Source organism: Indicator indicator, chromosome 35, assembly GCF_027791375.1.
Source record: "Indicator indicator isolate 239-I01 chromosome 35, UM_Iind_1.1, whole genome shotgun sequence".
NCBI classification, from domain to species: domain Eukaryota; kingdom Metazoa; phylum Chordata; class Aves; order Piciformes; family Indicatoridae; genus Indicator; species Indicator indicator.
Window position 1 is genome coordinate 5,306,813 of NC_072044.1, and position 18,952 is coordinate 5,325,764.

General features: G+C 57.9%; 1 protein-coding gene across 1 annotated transcript; it reads left to right on the forward strand.

Moving 5' to 3' along the window:
* The first annotated feature begins 223 nt into the window (after positions 1–223).
* Positions 224–18,477, forward strand: CSRP1 (cysteine and glycine rich protein 1). The gene is made up of 6 exons (XM_054395823.1): positions 224–273; positions 10,167–10,279; positions 14,785–14,953; positions 15,357–15,483; positions 17,731–17,824; positions 18,054–18,477. Exons 2-6 carry the CDS (start codon positions 10,168–10,170, stop codon positions 18,128–18,130), a joined length of 579 nt encoding a protein of 192 aa, XP_054251798.1. The 5' UTR covers positions 224–273; position 10,167; the 3' UTR covers positions 18,131–18,477.
* Positions 18,478–18,952: the final 475 nt, after the last annotated feature.

Sequence of the window (18,952 nt, forward strand, 5' to 3'; positions counted from 1 at the left end):
GTGGTCCCCGAGGCCGGTGCGGAGCTAAGATATCCCCAGGACCGGGACCGGGCAGGGCGGCGCATCCCCGGTGGCGGCTTCCCCTCCCGTCCCCTGCTGGCCGTGCCCCCGGGGCGGTGGCCGCCGTGACATCAGCCCGGGCTGGGGCCGAGCGCAGCGCCGCCGCCCCGCTCCCGCCTTCGCCCGCCGCGCACAAAACCCCCGGGCGGCCACCGGCCCCAGCCCCGCTCCCGACACCGGCACCGGCACCGCACAGCCCAGCTCCACCTGCAGGTAGGTGCGGGCCGGGCCCCACGGAGCTAAGCGGAGCCGAGCCCCCTCCGAGCCCCCTCCCGCGGGTCCCCTTTACGGAGCCCCCGGGGCTGCCGTTGCTCCCGGGCCAGGACCGGCTCCCTTCCGTCCCCGAGCTGCTGCATCCTCGCTGCATCCCCAGGCCTGCTCCGGGATCCCCGCCGGTGTCCCCCCCGATACCTCGCCCGGGGCGGGATGCGGGGCCGGAGCCGGGGCAGGGGCACAGCCTCCGCCGTGTGCCCGTGGGGTGGGCGCGGGCTGCGTGGGGCCCAGCGGGGCAGGAAGCGGTGGCAGCACCGCACATGGCACAGTGCGGAAGCTGAAGCGCTTGCATCAGGCCGGGTGAGCTCACCTGACCCTTCTGAGTGTAGGCATGGGCACTGCCCACCGCTGAACCTTCTGCTGGCATTGGTTGTGACTTGTGCTGAGCACTGCTGTGCCCTCTGTGAAGTGGCATCGCAGGGTGGTGCTGAGCACTGCTGTGCCCCCTGCAAAGGGACATCTCAGGGCAGTGCTCTAGGGCTGGGCAGTGAGTAGAGTCCTCATGCCCCATCCTACCACCAAGACAAGGGCACTGGTGCAGTGCTGCTCTGCAGCCCATGGAACACTCACAGCCACCAGCCTGAGCCTCTCTGCTGGCCTGGGCTGATGCCACCTCCCCAAGGAGATGGGCAATGCTGGGCACATGCTGGAGCACAGCTTCAGGTGCCACTTTCCAAACCCCAGAGTGGCTGTGGGGTGTGAATTAGTGCTTGGCAAAGGTACTTGGTGCTGCCATCCAGGGAGGAATGGACTGGGGAAGAAGGTGCAGGAGCTAAAAAAGTCTTGGTGAGAGCTCAGCTGTGGGTGCTGCACCTCTTGGCTCTTCTGGTAGTAAGGCTGGAGAGGGCTGGTGGTGTCTGTGACCACCTCTACCCTGGAGCCTTGCCACTTACCAAGTAGCTCAGTGCTTGGTGCTGCTGCTTGGCAGTCAGCGTGGTGCCCCCTGCTCACATGGGCAGCTGGGCAGTGTCTCCTGGAAGCTCCCTGCTCCTGGGAGGCAGTGCAGGGTGATAAGGATGTGACAAGTGGGGGGAAATAAGGGCTTTGAGAAGCTGGAGTGAGCCTGGCCAGGGAGTGGGTGTCGATTCCTGAGGGAGCGAGTAGCATTCCTTAGCATTCCTGAAAATGCTCTTGGGTTTGGTTCTGGATGCAGTTGGGATTTTCTTGGAGGAATTCGGCTGTGATAGAGAACTTTCAAGGTGCCTGGGAGCATCATGGCCAGCAGGCAGTGGTGTGTTGGTCCACAGCATGTCACAGCTGGTGAGAGCTTGCCCACAGCCATGTGGCAGGGGGCTCAGTGTGGTGCTGGCCTCACGCTGGCCCCTTCCCTGGCACAGCAAACCTAAGGCTGCCTGAGGGGTGGCAGCAGAAGTAACACCTGGCTGTGCTGCTTTGGGAGCTGTAGAGTAGATGAGCGGTGGGTGAGGATCACTCTGGACCTCAGACCTTCCTAACTTTCTCCTTTCCTCTCCTGGTAAAGCCCTCAGATGTCTGATCTGATACAGTTACATCTCCTGGGGCAGTTCTTTCATTTCTCCCTGTGATGCCAAGTGTTTTGCCATGTCCCAGTGCTTGCCAGCCTCAGGATGCTGTTCTCCTCTTGCTCAGCAGTTTGACATCACTGTGTCCAAATGCTCTCCATTTATCCTCATCTGCATTGCTGGCAGCCCAGAGCCTGCTCACACCCAGCTGGTTACATGGCAGGAGGCTGGGGGGGACAGTCCTGATGTGCCTCCTGGAGGGTTATTTCCCTTGTGCCCAGGTGATGTGAAAGCTGCTCTGTGGCAGATGCTGCTGGTGTGGGGCAGAGGCCCCCAGGGGCCAAGTTGCAGTTACTGCTGCTGACCCCCAGAAGCTCTGTCCTGCTGATTTCCCACCTGGTGTTCTGTGTATCCCCAGGAGCTGGTTCCTCATCTGCTGAGGTGCCTCCTTCTTCAGCTTTTGGCTTGTCTGATGGCTACAGCAGCTGCTCTGGGAGCTGAGAATTGGTAATTAGACCCCAGGGCTTCCTGCTATGGTTTCCTTCCCTTTGACTCATCCCTTTGCCAGGCCACCTGCCTGGACAGCTGCTGTGAGCATGGTCAGGAGGCAACTTTGTACAGCACTGATGGTGCTTCTCTGCCACCCTCCTGTATTAATCCTCACTGGGGAAAAAAAAAAACAAACCAGACCAAAAAAACAAACAAAAAAACCCCAAATTCCACAAGGCTCCTGTCCTTCAGTGATGCTCTCCAAGCACAAAGTTGTTGCTCTGCAATTAATTACTGCCCAGAGAAGGGCAACAAAGGTGATGGAGTGTCCAGAGCACAACTCCTGTGAGGAGCAGCTGAGGGAGCTGGGGGGGTTCAGTCTGGAGAAAAGGAGGCTGAGGGAGACCTCATTGCTCTCTACAGCTCCCTGAAAGGAGGTTGGAGCCAGGTGGGGGTTGGTCTCCTCTCCCTAGTCTCAGGTGATGGAACCAGAGAGCTCTGCTTAGGCTGAAGGCTGGGAAGTGCTGCTCCTGTCAAACTTGGCTGGCTCAGACACAGGCGCTCAGTTTAACACAAGAGAGCTCAGAAAACACTGTCATGAAGCACCACCATGCTGTGACCTGTTCATGATGGACACATCTGCACTTTGAAGGAGGCATCTGAATGCATTTGCATCCTTGGAAAAGAGAGTTCCATCAGGGGTGGAAAACTGGCACATGCAGCTCCATGTGCAAAGGCAGAAGAAGCTGCAAATAAAGATGAAAGCAAGGTTGGGGCTTTGGAGGAAGACTTCCACTCTCTTCCAATCAAGCTGACATCACACCAAATCTGAATGAAGACACAGATGAAGCACAGACTCTGCACACCCCAGGAAGGGGATCTGGACTTCTCTGGCAGTTCTGTGGGTGAAGATCAAGAGAGGTGCTCAGCTTTGGGGCAGCACAGTGAAAGAGAAGGAGGCTTAGGTTGGAGATGAGGAAAACTTTCTTTGCTGGAGGAGTGGTCAGGGATTGGAAGAGGCTGCCCAGGGAGGTGGTGGAGTCCCCACGGCTGGAGGTGTTCAAGCAAGGTGTGACCATGGCACTTGGGGCCATGGTTTGGTGGCCATGGTGGGGTTGAGTTGATGTTGGACTGTATGAGCTCAGAGGGCTTTGCCAACCAAGACAGTTCTATGATTCTCTGATTCTAGTAGAACATCTGAGCAGATACATGGGAAAGGCTTTCCAGCTGTTGTTCCAGCTGGCATCCTGGTGGTTGCAGGTGAAGTTCAGTGGAGGGACAGAACCTGTGCTGCTCTGGGAGCTCCTGTAGCAGTGGAGCTGTGCTCACATGGTGGTGGAAGCTGCCTTAACTTCAGTAGTTAAAAAGCAGCTGCTCTTGGGCAGGCAATAGGGCAGCTGTCAGCTTTGGTGTGGGTGCCAGCAGCACAATGATCTTCCTACACTGAGGTGCTGAAGAGGGTACAGGAAAGGGAAGTGAAGCTGGTGATGGGTTTGAAGAGCAGCTCTGATGAGGAGGGGCTGAGGGAGATGGAATTGTTTAGCTTGAAGAAGAGGAAGCTAAGAGACCTCATTGCTCTCCCTGAAAGGAGGTCGGAGTGAGGCTGTGTGGCCTCTTTCCCCAAATAACTAATGACAGGACAAGAGAGAGTGGCCTCAGCTTGCACCAGGGGAGGTTAAGGTTGGATATTCCTTGAAGTGCTCAGGGATTGGAACAGGCTGCCTAGGGAGGTGATGGAGTCCTGATCCCTGGAGGTGTTCAAAAAATGAGTTGTGGCACTCTGGGACATGGTCTGGTGGTCATGGAGGTGTTGCGTAGAAGGTTGGACTTGATGATCGCTCGGATGTTTACCAACCTGAACAATTCTATGATTCTCTGATTCCAACCCACCCTGAGGAGGGGGTGACCCTGTGTTCCTACCACTGGATAGAATCATTAGATTCATAGAATCAGTCATGGTTGGAAGTGACCTCAAGGCTCAGCCAGTTCCAACCCCCCTGCCATGGCCAGGGACACCTCACACTGGATCAGGCTGCCCAGAGCCTCATCCAGCCTGGCCTTAAGCACCTCCAGGGATGGACCCTCAACCACCTCCCTGGACAACCCATTCCAGGCTCTCACCACTCTCATGGGGAAGAACTTCTTCCTCACATCCAGTCTGAATCTCCCACTTCCACCTTTATTCCATTCCCCCCAGTCCTGTCACTCCCTGATAGTCTAAAAAGTCCCTCCCCAGCTTTCTTGTAGCCTCCTTCAGATCCTGGAAGGCCACAAGAAGGTCACCTTGGAGTCTTCTCTTCTCCAGACTGAACAGCCCCAACTCTCTCAGTCTGTCCTCATAGCAGAGCAGCTCCAGCCCTCTGCTCATCCTGGTGGCCCTTCTCTGGACACCTTCCAGCATGTCCATAGCCCTCTTGTAACAGAGGCTCCAGCACTGGACCCAGAGCTCCAGGTGTGGTCTGAGCAGAGTGGAGCAGAGGGGCAGAATCCCCTCCCTGGCCCTGCTGGCCACACTTCTGCTGCTGCAGCCCAGGCTCTGCTTGGCTCTCTGGGCTGCAAGTGCTCACTGCTGGCTCCTGCTGAGCTTCTCCTCCCCCAGCACCCCCAAGTCCCTCTCCTCAGGGCTGCTCTCCAGCCAGTCACTGCCCAGCCTGGATTTGTGCTTGGGATTGCTCTGACCCAGCTGCAGGACCTTGCCCTTGGTCTTGTTGAACCTCATGAGGTTGGCTTGTGCTCACCCCTCCAGCCTGTCAAGATCCCTCTGGATGGATCCCTTCCCTCCAGCCTGTCAGCCACACCACACAGCTTATTGTCATCAGCAAACCTGCTGAGGGTGCACTCAATAGCTTGGCTTCATATGCCTGCTGCTTCCCCTTACAGCCATGGTTTGGACAGCACCCCAAGGCCCCAGGACATGCTGGTTCCATACGGGTTTATGCCTGGTTGCTCAGTGTAGCTTAGTTTGCCTCCTAGAGTGCTGTGACATGAGCCCACTTGACCCATGGGAGGGGCTGTGCTGTGCACTGTGCTGCTGCAGAGCCAACCACTGACAGCAGTTAACCTCCAGGAGGTGCCAGGCTGCTGGGGCTCTGCACACAGCCCACCTGTGGCAGCGTGCCCAGCACTGCAGCTGTTGACAACAGGTTGGTATCTTGAGCTTTGAGACCTCTTCCAGAGTGACTGATGGACCAGTAGTGGATGATGGTCCAACTCCAGGGCTGAGCCATGCCTTGCACAGAGGATGCTGTCTGTAAGGTTCTGCTTGTTTGCTGTGAAGTTCATAGAAATCACAAGGTTGGAAGGGATCTTAAAGCTCATCCAGTTCCAACCCCCTGCCATGGGCAGGGACACCTCCCTCAAGGCCTCATCCAGCCTGGCCTTAAATGCCTCCAGGGAGGGGACAGCCACAGCCTCCCTGGGCAACCTGTGCCAACCCTCACTCTCAATAATTTCTTCCTCCTCTCCGGTCTCAATCTCCCCTGTTCCAGCTCAAAGCCATTGTCCCTCATCCTGGCAGTCCCACCCATGCCAAAAGTCCCTCCCCAGTTCTTCTGTAGCCCCTTCAGGTACTGAAGGCTGCTCTAAGGTCTCCCTGGAGCCTTCTGTTCTCCATAATTCCTTTGGGGAACCTCTTTCAGTGCCTCACCACCCTCAAAGTGAAGAGTTTCTTCCTAATGCACAATCTAAATTGAGTTTCTCCCAGTTGTGGTGCATAGGATATGGAGCTGCATGAGGGAGGAAATCATCTTGTGTTTTGGCAGCCTTGGATGTCTTCTTGTCTGAGCTCAGTGAGGTCTTTGGCCTCCTGTTCCTCACTCTGCCAGCAGTGCTGTGGAGAAGTGAGGCTGTGGGCAGAAAGTGTTGCAATTGGCCAGAGCATGGTGCTCAGCTGCATGGTGCTCAGCTGCATGGTGCTCAGCTGCATGGTGCAACCTGCTCTGAGAGAAGCACTGCAGGGTTGTGAACCCTGACGTGTCTGGAAGGAGTCACTGCTGAGGGCATCAGGATGTGGGTCTGGCTCCATGGCTGCTGTAAGGATTTCACTTCTGAGCTGGCTGCTGCAGGTCCCAGGCTCCATGAGCAGGGTGGTGCCAGGCTCCATGAGCAGGATGCTTCCAGGCTGCATGAGCAGGGTGATGCCAGGCTCCATGAGCAGGTTGGTGCCAGGCTCCCTGAGCAGGATGCCCTCCATCTCCATGAGCAGGGTGCCCCCCTTGCTTTTCTGCCCTGCTGATGCTGACCTGCAGCTCAAGCTTCTTTTTGGTCTCTCAGGCTCTCAGCACCTGCCTGTGGCTGCTGTGGACTACGAGGGAGTGCCCAGCAGCATGAATCTTATCTCAGGCTCTCTCTGTGCCCAGCTCTCACAAGCCCAAGGATCTCCAGGACAAACTTATTTTCATGGTCACTGCACAGCAAATCCATCCTGGTGCATGCCAGGAGGTCTTGCTGGGATGTGGGCAGGCTGGGGCTGCCCCTGTGCTGCTGGGGACATCATGGTGAGGGTCACCTGCTGAAATCAGAGTGACTTTGTTTGCACTCTGTGGAGGCATCTGCAGCCCTCCCATGGTGGGTGGAGGAAAATAAGCAGCAAAAGGGCCTGAACTCCTCCTGTGGCAAACACAGAATCATGGAATTGTTTGGCTTGGAAAGACCTTTAAGATCATGGAGTCCAACCCTTAACTCAGCACCACCAGGAAACCACTAAACCATGGCCCTCAGCACCACAGCTCCAGGATTTTGGAACCTCTCCAGGGGTGGGGACTGCACCAGTGCCCTGGGCAGCCTGTTCCAGGGCTTGGCATGACAACAGTGGTGCTACTTGAGGCCACTTCCTCTTGACCTAATCAGATGAGCTTCCCCCAGTCTCCTCCTTGTAGACTTTCAGGCATCTCAGAGGAAGTTGTCCCCAGTGCCAGTGTCATGGTTTGAGCAGATGAACCTTGCTGCTTGGGACAAACAGAGCCTCTCCCTTCACTGCTGCTGTAGAGGGAGGTAAAATGTGGAGGCAAAGGGGAGCAGCTGGCTCCAAACCCTGCCAGACAGCTTGTCCCTGAGCTTGCCTGCAGAGGCCATGGAGCAGGGAGTGATGGCAGAGTTCTGGGGCACGTTTGGTGAGGCTGCCCAACAAAGGGGGCTGGGGAGCCCCAGAGCTGGGGTCTGCCAGCTGCTGTGTTTGGAAAGGGATGAGGGACCCAGGGGAATTGTAGCCAGTGTGGTGTTATTGCTGACTTAGGGGAATGGCACTGGTGGGCATGGGGGCAGAAGGGACCAGTGGGCTCCTGTGCAATGCTGGGGTGGGCACTGCCTGGGCTGGCAGGGGGATGCTGCTGGATATTTTTTGCCCTCCAAGGAAACTCCTGCACCAGGTCTGGCCCTCCTCCTTTGTGCAGGGGGAAAAACAGGCTCCAGAGAGAAACACTTTGTGTCCTTTTAAGGCAATCCAAGGCTGGGACTGGAAGGATCAGACTGGAAGGGAGGGATTTGGCAGGGGCTGGGCAGCAGTGGGGAGCCCAGCAGGCAGGGACTTCGGGAAAGAGGCTTCCTGGCTGCTGTGCTCACACCACACACACAGCTCCTGGCATCCCTGCAGCCTTTGCAGCCCCTGCTCCAGCCACCCTCCACAGCTCCTTCTGTCCTGCTCAGACCCTCTGTACACCCAGGAGCTAAAGCTGAGCTAGAGCTGGACCAGTCCCTGGGCAGCCCTGGCAGCATGTTGGCCATGACCTGTGCCCTGCCAGCCCCACACCCTGCCGGCCCCACACCCTGCCTGCCCTGCCTGCTGTTAGCACCAGGATGAGATCAATTTCCCGTTTTTATTGCCTAACAAAAGTACAGCACTGGGAGGGGTTTGGCTTTCCATACAGAACCAGAGACTGGGGTGGGTTGGAACGGACCTTAAAGATCATCCAGTTCCAACCCCCACCAGCCCAGCTTGCCCAGGGCCTCATCCAGCCTGGCGTTGAACACCTCCAGGGAGGGGGCAGCTACAACCTCCCTGGGCAACCTGTGCCAGTGGCTCCCTGCCCTCCTGGGGAAGAGCTTTCTCCTAATCATAGAATCATAGAATCAGTCAGGGTTGGAAGGAACCACAAGGCTCAGCCAGTCCCAACCCCCCTGCCATGGGCAGGGACACCTCACACCAGCTCAGGCTGCCCAGAGCCTCATCCAGCCTGGCTGTAAACACCTCCAGGGATGGAGCCTCAACCACCTCCCTGGACAACCCATTCCAGGCTCTCACCACTCTCATGGGGAAGAACTTCTTCCTCATATCCAGTCTGAATCTCCCCACTTCCAGCTTTATTCCATTCCCCCCAGTCCTGTCACTCCCTGACACCCTCAAAAGTCCCTCCCCAGCTTTCTTGGAGCCCCCTTCAGATATTGGAAGGCCACAAGAAGGTCTCCTGGGAGCCTTCTCTTCTCCAGCCTGCACAACCCCAACTCTCTCAGTCTGTCCTCATAGCAGAGCAGCTCCAGCCCTCTGCTCATCCTGGTGGCCCTTCTCTGGACACCTCCCAGCATGTCCATAGCCCTCTTGTAACAGAGGCTCCAGAACTGGACCCAGAGCTCCAGGTGTGGTCTGAGCAGAGTGGAGCAGAGGGGCAGAATCCCCTCCCTGGCCCTGCTGGCCACACTTCTCCTGCTGCAGCCCAGGCTCTGCTTGGCTCTCTGGGCTGCAAGTGCTCACTGCTGGCTCCTGCTGAGCTTCTCCTCCCCCAGCACCCCCAAATCCCTCTCCTTAGGGCTGCTCTCCAGCCAGTCCCTGTCCAGCCTGGATTTGTGCTTGGGATTGCCCTGACCCAGATGCTGGACCTTGCACTTGGTTTTGTTGAATCTCATGATCTAAATCTCCCCTCTTGCTGTTTGAAGCTGTTACCCTCATCCTATCACTACATACCTGATAAGGAGTCTGGCCCCAGCTTTCTGATCAGCTCTTGAAGCACTGCAAGGCCACCAGAAGGTCTCCCTGGAGCCTTCTCCTCCCCAGGCTGCACAACCCCAACTCTCTCAGCCTGGCCTCCCAGCAGAGCCCTTCCAGCCCTGCCAGCATTGCTGTGGCCTCCTCTGGCCCTGCTCCAGCAGCTCCCTGTCTGTGCTGTGCTGAGGGCTCCAGAGCTGTCCCAGCACTGCAGGGGAGGTCTCAGTGAGATGACAACCTGTGCCCTCCCTAGTCCCAAGCATCAGCCACCCTGGGCTGTGCCATCAAGGGGTAACCGCAGGGCTGTGACCTAAGGAGGTGCAGTGCCAAGGGTACCTTTGGAAGCACCTCTCCCATCATTGCCCTGCTTCCTCCTTTTGCTGGCATAGAAAACAGCTTGGAGGTTCCATGGCTTCCAGAACAGAGAGATTTCTGCTTTCCTGCCTGGCAGGACCACTAGTGTCAAGTGGCTGATATTGTGACAGGACAAGGAGTGATAGTTTAAGTTAAAAGAGGCAGAGACTGAAGAAAAGGGAGAAATGTTTGACACTGAGGGTGGGGAGAGCCTGGCCCAGGTTGCCCAGAGAACTGGGAGCTGCCCCATCCCTGGCACCGTTGCAGCTCAGGTTGTTTGGGGCTGTGAGCAACCTGCTCTGGTTGGGGATGTCCCTGGGGACCGCAGGGGCTTGCACTGGAGGAGCTTTGAAGGTCCCTTCCCAGCCAAACCAGCCTGGGATTCTGTAATGTAAGGATGGATCCCTTGGGCATCCTGAGTTCTGCTACTGACCCCCTGTGAGTCTGGTCAGACAACAAACATCTGTGGGTGGTCTCCACTTGTGCAGATGTGGAACAGCTGCTGGAGCACTGCTGCTGGGTGCCCACTCCAGCTGCCTCTCTGTGCCCCCTGCCTGCCTCCTGCCCTCAGCCTGTTTCTGCTTTCTCTGCAGGATGCCAAACTGGGGAGGAGGAAAGAAGTGTGGGGTGTGCCAGAAGGCTGTGTACTTCGCTGAGGAGGTGCAGTGTGAGGGCAGCAGCTTCCACAAGTCCTGCTTCTTGTGCAGTGAGTACCACCCCCTCCCCCAGCCCTCCCTCCTGCTTCCCGGCTCTCCCCCTCCCGGCCCTCTCACGTCTTGTTTTTGGGCCCTGGAAACACCCACTGCTGTGGGAGCTGGGTGCAGGCTCTTTCTCTTCTCCAGGCTTGGAAGTTAGTTCTGCTGTCGGAGCTGTGTCCTCCCAGGACACCCAGGGCCATCCGAGTTGTCAGAGCTGACCTCAGCCAGCACCCACACAAAGTCTGTGCCTACAGCCAGGAAGGGCTGGACTGAGCCCCCAGGAAGGGCTGGACTGAGCCCCCAGGAAAGGCTGGACTGAGCCCCCAGGAAGGGCTGGACTGAGCCCCCAGGAAGGGCTGGACTGAGCCCCTAGGAAGGGCTGGACAGAGCCCCCAGGAAGGGCTGGACTGAGCCCCTAGGAAAGGCTGGACTGAGCCCCTAGGAAGGGCTGGACTGAGCCCCCAGGAAGGGCTGGACTGAGCCCCTAGGAAGGGCTGGACAGAGCCCCCAGGAAGGGCTGGACTGAGCCCCCAGGAAAGGCTGGACTGAGCCCCCAGGAAGGGCTGGACTGAGCCCCCAGGAAAGGCTGGACTGAGCCCCCAGGAAGGGCTGGACTGAGCCCCTAGGAAGAGGCTGCCCAGGGAGGTGGTAGAGTCCCCATGGCTGGAGGTGTCCAAGCAAGCTGTGGCCATGGCACTTGGGGATGTCCAAAGGCTGGAGAGGACTAAGAAGGGAAGTTGTGGAGAGGCTTTCCCCGGGTGTGTAGGGAGGGTGGCAGTTGTGTCCTTCCTGTGCTGTTCTCTGCATCAGGAAATTGTGTTTATTCTGCAGCCTCAGATAAGGAGGGTGGGAATGTTACACTCAGCTTGCTCATAAGACAGCTGAAGGCACTGGGGATGTTTAGTCTGGAGAAGAGGAGGCTGAGGGGAGACCTCCTTGCTCTCTGCAACACCCTGAAAGGAGGTTGAAGCCAGGTGGGGGTTGGGCTCTTCTCCCAAGGAGCAAGCAACAGGATGAGAGGAAATGGCCTCAAATTGCACCAGAGGAGGTTTAGGTTGGACATGAGGAACAGTTTCTGCTTCAAGAGGTTTGTCAAGGCCTGGCCCAGGCTGCCCAGGGTAGTGGTGGAGTCCTCACTTCTGGAGGACTGAAAAGCTGTGGAGGTGCTGAGGGCCATGGTTTAGTGGTGCCCTGGCAGTGCTGGGTCAATGTTTGGACTCAGTGGTCCAAACATCAGAAAGGTCTCTTCCAATTAAAATGATTCAATGATTCTATGACCTCCCCCCCTCACAAAGGGCTTTCACTGTCTGAGTCCATGACAAGGGAGGACCTCAGTGTGGGGACTGGGATCTCAGTGCATTGCCTCTGCCCTGTGCACACAGCTGGACTCCTGGGGATGTTTCTGCTGTGCAGTGCTGGCACCCACAGCACCAGGCAGGCCTCCATGAGCCAGGGCACCAGGCAAAAGGCAACTGCTCTGAGAAGGGAACACACAGCTGGAGGGAGGCAGGAGGTCACCCCATGCCTGCCTGTGGAAGCAAGTCACCAGTGGTCCAGAGTGGCCTCCAGCCAGGGCTGCAGTCCCTCTGCTTTCAGATGTACCTTACCACACCCTCATGTAGCCCAACACTTCTGCCCACCCTGGCTGTGTGCTCCCAGCCCAGGCCATGGCCTGCATGCCACCCCCTATTGCTGCCTGCTCTCCCCTTCCCCATGCTGTCCCCACTCCCATGCTCTCCCCCACCCCATGCTGTCCCCTGTCCCATGCTGTCCCCTTCCCCATGCTGTCCCCTTCCCCATGCTGTCCCCTTCCCCATGCTGTCCCCTTCCCCATGCTGTCCCTGGCCCCATGCTGTCCCTGGCCCCATGCTGTCCCTGGCCCCATGCTGTCCCCCTCCCCATGCTGTCCCCCTCCCCATGCTGTCCCCCTCCCCATGCTGTCCCCCTCCCCATGCTGTCCCCCTCCCCATGCTGTCCCCCTCCCCATGCTGTCCCCTTCCCCATGCTGTCCCCTTCCCCATGCTGTCCCCTTCCCCATGCTGTCCCCCATCCCATGCTGTCCCCCGTCCCATGCTGTCCCCTTCCCCATGCTGTCCCCCACCCCATTCTGTCCCCCCCCATGCTGTCCCCCGTCCCATGCTGTCCCCCGTCCCATGCTGTCCCCCGTCCCATGCTGTCCCCTTCCCCATGCTCTCCCCTGCCCCATGCTCTCCCCTGCCCCATGCCACAGGCTGTGGGTGATGCTGAGCTGCAGCCAGCCCCGGTGCTCCCAGCCTGTTCCCGACTGCTGCTTTTGGGCCTCATCAGAGAACTCAAAACCATTATCTTTGGGGGAGAAAAAAAAAACAGAATACTTTGACCTGGTGTGCCAAAAAAAATCCTCAAGGAGCCAAAGCTTCCACAGGTCCTTGGAGCTGGAGATGGGCTCAGGGAGGCACTTGGTGATTGACTCCATGGCATGGCTCCAGCTGAGTCAATGGCAGAGGGCAGAAATGTGCTGGAATGAGGCCCTGTGGCCTCTGGAGCAGCAGCAGCAGCTCTCCTCTTAATTGTTTTGTGGAGCAGCTCTGCTGCTCTTGGACAAACAAAGGGTCCTTGACTGGATGAGTGCTGCCTGCTGGAATCCCTGCAATGCAGGGAGCTGGGGGCTGATTTCTAGGGAGCAGATCAGGAAGGAATTTTCATGCTGCCTCTCAAAGCCTCTGTGGCCAGTACAGATGGAGGGGCTGAGAAAGTTTTGGTTAGAGCTCTAAATGCAGCCAGCAGGGTGGGAGAGAAGGACAGATGCCTTTGGGATCATTCTCTCCCGGCCCTAGGACACAAGTCTTTAGCTGTGCCAGAAAAAGTGCCCAAACTGCCCTCCTGGAGGGTCTGCCTGAGCAGAGCATTGCTCCTTGGGAGCTCTAGGGCAGTGCAGAGACAACCCCAGCCCCAGCCCATTGCTGTGGCAGCTCTGAGACCTCTTAATCAGAGCTGCTCCATCCCCAGCTCCTGCCATGGTGGGACGAGGGAGCCCATAGCCAGGAGGGGCCCTGCCAGACCCTCCTTAGATGGCAGGAGATGTTCCCTTTCCAGCTGCTTCTCCCAGCAGCAGCACAATGAGTTCTGCATGCTCCTGGAGAGGCAGCAGGACCATATTTAGTAACAGGGCTGGGGAAGGTTCCTCTCACCCCCACGTTTACTGCCGTGGTTTGAGTAGCTCCCAGCAGAGCTCTGCTGTGTTTGCATTCCTGCTGTGCTGCTGAGGGCCAGGAAACCTTCCTGCTGCTGCAGAGGCCAAGGGGCTGCTGGAAGCCTCAACATTTAAGGCATGTCAGAGGAAAGAGGGAAGGCTGAGTCCCAGCTGTAACAGGATCTGTCTCAGGGCTGGCTGCCAGCCTGTGGACTCTGCCCCAGGCACCTGGATCCTGCACTGGGGCAGGTAAACACTGGAGATGACTGGGAGGGAGCTTGTGTGGGTGCTGCTCACCTCCCACTCTGGCTTGCTGGGTGGTGTGTTCCAGGATTTGGAAGCTGACCTGGAGGCACAGATCAGAGCTGGGCCAGGAGTCAGGAAAATGTAAGAATTTGCCCAGGGAAGTGGTGGAGTCATCCTCCCTGGAGGTGTTTCAAAGCTGTTTGCATGAGGAGCTTAGGAACATGGTCTAGCACTGGTGTGCAGGAGGTGTCAGCTTATGGCTGGGCTTGATGATCTGAAGGTCTTTTCCAGCCAGGCAATTCCATGAATCAGGAGAAGATCCTATGTGACCCCAGCCCAGCATCAACCTCAAGCTCTGGATGGGCTCAGCTGGGACCCTGAGCCTGGCTGCTGTCTCCTGGCACATCTTACATCCCATATTGATCCCCAAGGCTCGAACAGCCAGCTGGGTTAGTGTTGCTCACCTGAGGCCACCCTCACCATGGCATGGGCCAGCAGTGACACACTGGTGTGAACTCTTCTCTTGTGGCCTCAGGCTCTGGAGAAGAAACTGTGCCCAGCAGCAGGTGTGCCAAAGCGCTCACCAGCCGTGGAGGTGGCTGTGGAGGAGCACAAGGAGAGGACCTTGCCAGCTCCTCCTTGGGTGGCAGGAGATGTTTCCCTTTCCACCTGCCCATGCTCCTTCCCCCCAGTGCCTGCTGCTGTGAGCTTGCCATGGACTCAGAGTGTGGCAGAGCTGTGGCTGCCGTGGGGCCCCAGGGACCTTCATCCTTCTGCTCCTGAATCCTGCAGTGGTTGGAGGAAACCTCAGCCCCTGCTTTAAGCAGACCTGCAGGGCACCAGCACCAAGAGGGTTAACAGAGCTTTTTGTTAGTATCTCCCCGGTGGCTGCTTCCTTTTAAAGCCAGACAAAAGTTCTGCTGTGATCCTTATCTGGGGCTGTTTTGCATGCCCTGGTTTAGCTGGATCATGTCGAGGGTTTCCTGCTCCTTGAAAGCTGAGCTCTGCCCTCCCGTGTGGGGACTTGTTCTCCCCGGCTCATTAGCGAGCTCTAATGAGCAGGCTCCTGGCACAGCTCTCCTCTCTCTTTTCCAGTGGTCTGTAAGAAGAACTTGGACAGCACCACGGTGGCTGTGCATGGAGAGGAGATCTACTGCAAGTCCTGCTATGGCAAGAAGTATGGCCCCAAGGGCTATGGCTATGGCATGGGAGCAGGGACCCTGAGCACTGACAAGGGCGAGTCCCTGGGCATCAAATACGAAGAGTGAGTCTGAGCCTTGCCTGCAGAGCTGGGGCTGCTGTGGGCACCTTCTCCCTCACCTCTCCCTGCTTGCCCTCCTTGGCTGCACAGCCCCTGCTGCACTTCCAGCAGTATCTGATCTGACAGGACCCTGGGCTGTCCTACTCCTTGGGGGGAACCCTCTGAGCTCTGTGTGCAGGGTGGGATGGGGCTTGATGGGGTTTGATGGGACATGTCCCTGCTGCCTGGGCACCCTGCCCATCCCCTCCTGACACCAAGCTGTAAGGCTGAAATTCCTGTGGGGCTCAACACCTCGGGCCTGAAGCTCTGGGCCCTTCAAAGCTGGCTTGGGATTTGTGAGCCCATAGCTCTGCCCTCCTGCATCTTGCCTGTGCCCCCCTGCTCATGAGCTGCTTCCCATCCCCAGGGGCCAGCCCCACCGACCCACCAACCCCAACGCCTCCAGGATGGCCCAGAAGGTGGGAGGTGCTGATGGGTGCCCTCGCTGTGGGCAGGCAGTGTATGCAGCTGAGAAGGTGATTGGAGCTGGGAAGGTAAGAAGGGGGATGGAGCTGGATGGGACATGCACCTTCCACAGGTTGATGTGTGGCAGGGAGACCTTCAGAGAAGGTCTTGGCCTGACCCACAAGCTGCTGAAGGACAGACTGGGTTGGGGTGCAGTGGCCTTGCTGAGCTGGAAGCCTGGCACCAGAGGGACACCTTGGCATGTCTGCAAAGCCTTCTCCAGGCTCTCATGGACTTGTAGGTGGGAGAGAAACTCTTTTTGTACTGAACACTCCCAGCACTGCTCAGCAGAGGTCACAGTGGCCATCCCTGCTGCTGGATGTGTTGGGAGCATGGACAGTGACATGGCCATGGCCACTGCCACCACTAACTGAGGAAGGTCCAGTGAGCCTCCTCCAGTCTCTGCTGCAGCCCAGTTCAGGGCAGGGAATGAATCTCACTGCTCAGTGCTGCCTAGGGGCAGGGCAAGGGGCTTGGAGGGGTGGACATGGGCTCAGTGCATCTCTCCTGGGCTCTTCTGCTGGTGGGCCTGGGTCTGTCAGGGGCAGGTGTAAAGGGCACTCTGCTACAGCCCTGCTACTTCCTATGCCAAGCTCATCACCTCACCAGGTGCCTTTGTCTCCTGAGATGTGGCCTCACCCTAGCCCAGCTCTGGGAAGCTCTCTGTGAGGCATGGGGACACCTTTTCCTCTGTCACCCTGGGTGAGGTCCCTGCCCTGAAGAAACCTTCTCCCTGAGGTCAGGTGGATGTGCAGAGCTTGCCAAGGCAGCTGGGCCAGGCTTTGTGCCACAGGGGACACAGTGGCTGTGCTGGGAAACCTCCCTGGTCCTGCTGGGTCACTCCCTGACCCCTGCTGTGCTCTGTCCCCCCTGGGACTTCTGTGTTGGTCCTGTGTGCCCAGAGCAAGGAAAGGAGGCATCCAGTCAACAGAAAGGGCTTCCCAGCATCACCATACCCCAGCTGGCAGTGCAGGGCTGTGTGATGGACAGGCTGAGGGTCAGCCCTGGGTCAGAAGCCAAACTTCCCTTAAAATCTTGCTCTGGGCTTCCTGGTAGCTCCTGGCCTTGATGTTTACAGGGAACCAAAGCTGGCAGAGCAACTCCACTCAGGCAGACCCAGAGAGGATTCCAGAGGATGTATTTCATGTACTAAAGTTTGCTGGATGACTGCATCTGCTACCTCCTCCTCCTCCAGCCCCTGAATTTCACATTTTCTTCCAAAAAAGGTTTCATGTTTTCCAAAGTGTTTATTTGAATTCCTCCCTGAGCAGCTCTGGCTATTCTAGGTCAGCTGGAAGCTGTGAGCTCATTTATCCCAGAGGAGTGGAAGAGCTGTGGGGGGTTGTTATTTTTAAACTCTGGCTGATTTCTGCATTCTTGGTGCCTGTTTGCTGCCTTCCTTGGAGCTGTGGCTGTGCAGGGGCAGGTGTCCCTCCCAGCCCTGCTGCCCTGCCAGGGTACTAGAGTGCAGCAGCAGATCTCAGCTGGAGGCTGATCTCCAAAGATGGGGATGAGGACTGTGTCCAGTTCTGGGCTCCTCAGTTTAAGAAGGACATTGAGATACTTGAAGGTGTCCAGAGAAGGGCAACAAGGCTGGGGAGAGGTCTGGAGCACAGCCCTGTGAGCAGAGGCTGAGGGAGCTGGGGGTGTTCAGCCTGGAGAAGAGGAGGCTCAGGGGAGACCTCATTGCTGTCTACAACTCCCTGAAGGGAGGTTGTAGCCAGGGGGGGTTGGGCTCTTCTCCCAGGCAACCAGCACCAGAACAAGAGGACACAGTCTCAGGCTGTGCCAGGGGAAGTTTAGGCTGGAGGTGAGGAGAAAGTCCTTCACAGAAAGAGTAATTGGCCATTGGAATGTGCTGCCCAGGGAGGTGGTGGAGTCACTGTCCCTGGAGGTGTTCAAAAAAAGCTTGGATGTGGCACTTGGAGCCAGGGTTTGGTTGCCAGGAGGGGTTAGATAATAGGTTGGACTTGATGATGTCTGAGATCTTTTCCCACCTGGTGGATTCTGTGATTCTGTGGATGGTTGCTCCTTACAGTGTGCTGCACAAATGACTGCAGTGAGTGGGGTGGGAGCTGTCTGGAACCAGAGCAGCACAGCAGCAGTGACCACACCTGGTGCCTGCTCTCTGTGTCTCCCCTGGGGCTGGTAGGCCCCTTCAGACCTCTTGCCACCTGCTTGGGATCAGAAACAGAAAGCTGACCCTGTCTGGTGGCCAAAGCATTGCCACCCTGTCCCTGGGTGTTGTCTGACCAGGCTCTGCTCCTGTCCCACAGTCCTGGCACAAGTCCTGCTTCCGCTGCGCCAAGTGCGGCAAAAGCCTGGAGTCCACCACGCTGGCAGACAAAGATGGAGAGATCTACTGCAAAGGTGAGTGCCAGCTGGGCTCCAGAGAGGGGCACCAGGGTATGAAAGGGACTGAGGTTTGGGGAGGTGGTGGCCCCAGGGCTGTGGAGCGAGGGGATGTCCTGCTGTGGCAGGAGGGGCCTCTGTCTGCCCAACAAATACAGCGACCCCCGAGCTGCCCAGGCAGTGCCTGCTCCCGGAGGAGAAGCTCAGCTGCCAGCCTTACCTATCTCTCCCTTCCTGTCCTCTGCAGGTTGCTATGCCAAGAACTTCGGTCCCAAGGGCTTTGGCTTTGGGCAGGGTGCTGGGGCTCTGGTCCACTCGCAGTGAGGCAGCTGGAGCCAGGCTCTTCTCTCGCTCAGGGCTCGTCCGTGCCAGCCTGTGCCACCCGACCCTCCCTCCCCGTGCCCTCGGGGAGCATCCTCACCACCAACAGCCACCTGCTGCTTCACAGCTCGAGTGCCTTCCCCCGCCCTGCCCAGCACACCCTGGAGCTGTGGGAGTCCCAGCCTCGTCCCCACCAAGCCCTGCTGCTGTGGGTGCCAGCAGGGTGCCAGCTCACAGCCCCCTGCAGCCAGGCTCCCTGTGCCTGAAAGGTTCTGCTGCGTGCTGCCCACCTGCGGGGTGTGGGCTCAGCCCTGCCACACTGTGCCACCGAGCAAGCAATAAACATCAGAGTGACCCAGCAGGGCCTTGCCAGCAGGTGTGTTCCTCTGGTGGGGCTTGAGGAGGTGCAGAGGGTGACCACAGCTGGTGGTCAGGAGGTAGAGGGAGGAGAGGAGCAGTTGGCAGTCATAGTGCCCTCAGGACATCCTTCTCTCTGAGCTGGGGAGCTGTGGGTTGGATGGGTGGCACTTCCCAGTGGGCAAGGAATGGGCTGGATGGTCACATCCAAAGTGGTCAACAGCTCGAGGTCCAGATGGAGATGGGTGGCAGTGGTGTCCCTCAGGGGTCAGTACTGAGACCACTGCTGTTCAGTGCCTTCATCAGTGGTACACAGTGAGGTTGAGCACCCTCAGCAAGTCTGCAGATGATGCCAAGCTGAGTGGTGATGTTGATAAGACTGAAGGACAGGATCCATCTGTAAGGACCTGGGCAGGCTTGAGAAGTGAGCTCAGGAGAACATCAGGAGGTTCAACAAGGACAAGTGCA

Coding starts and splice junctions, on each gene's coding strand:
- CSRP1 (XM_054395823.1), top strand. CDS start 10,168: ATGCCAAACTGGGGAGGAGGAAAGAAGTGTGGGGTGTGCCAGAAGGCT. Junction 10,280..14,784: donor CAAGTCCTGCTTCTTGTGCA/GTGAGTACCACC, acceptor TCTCTTTTCCAG/TGGTCTGTAAGAAGAACTTG. Junction 17,825..18,053: donor TGGAGAGATCTACTGCAAAG/GTGAGTGCCAGC, acceptor TGTCCTCTGCAG/GTTGCTATGCCAAGAACTTC.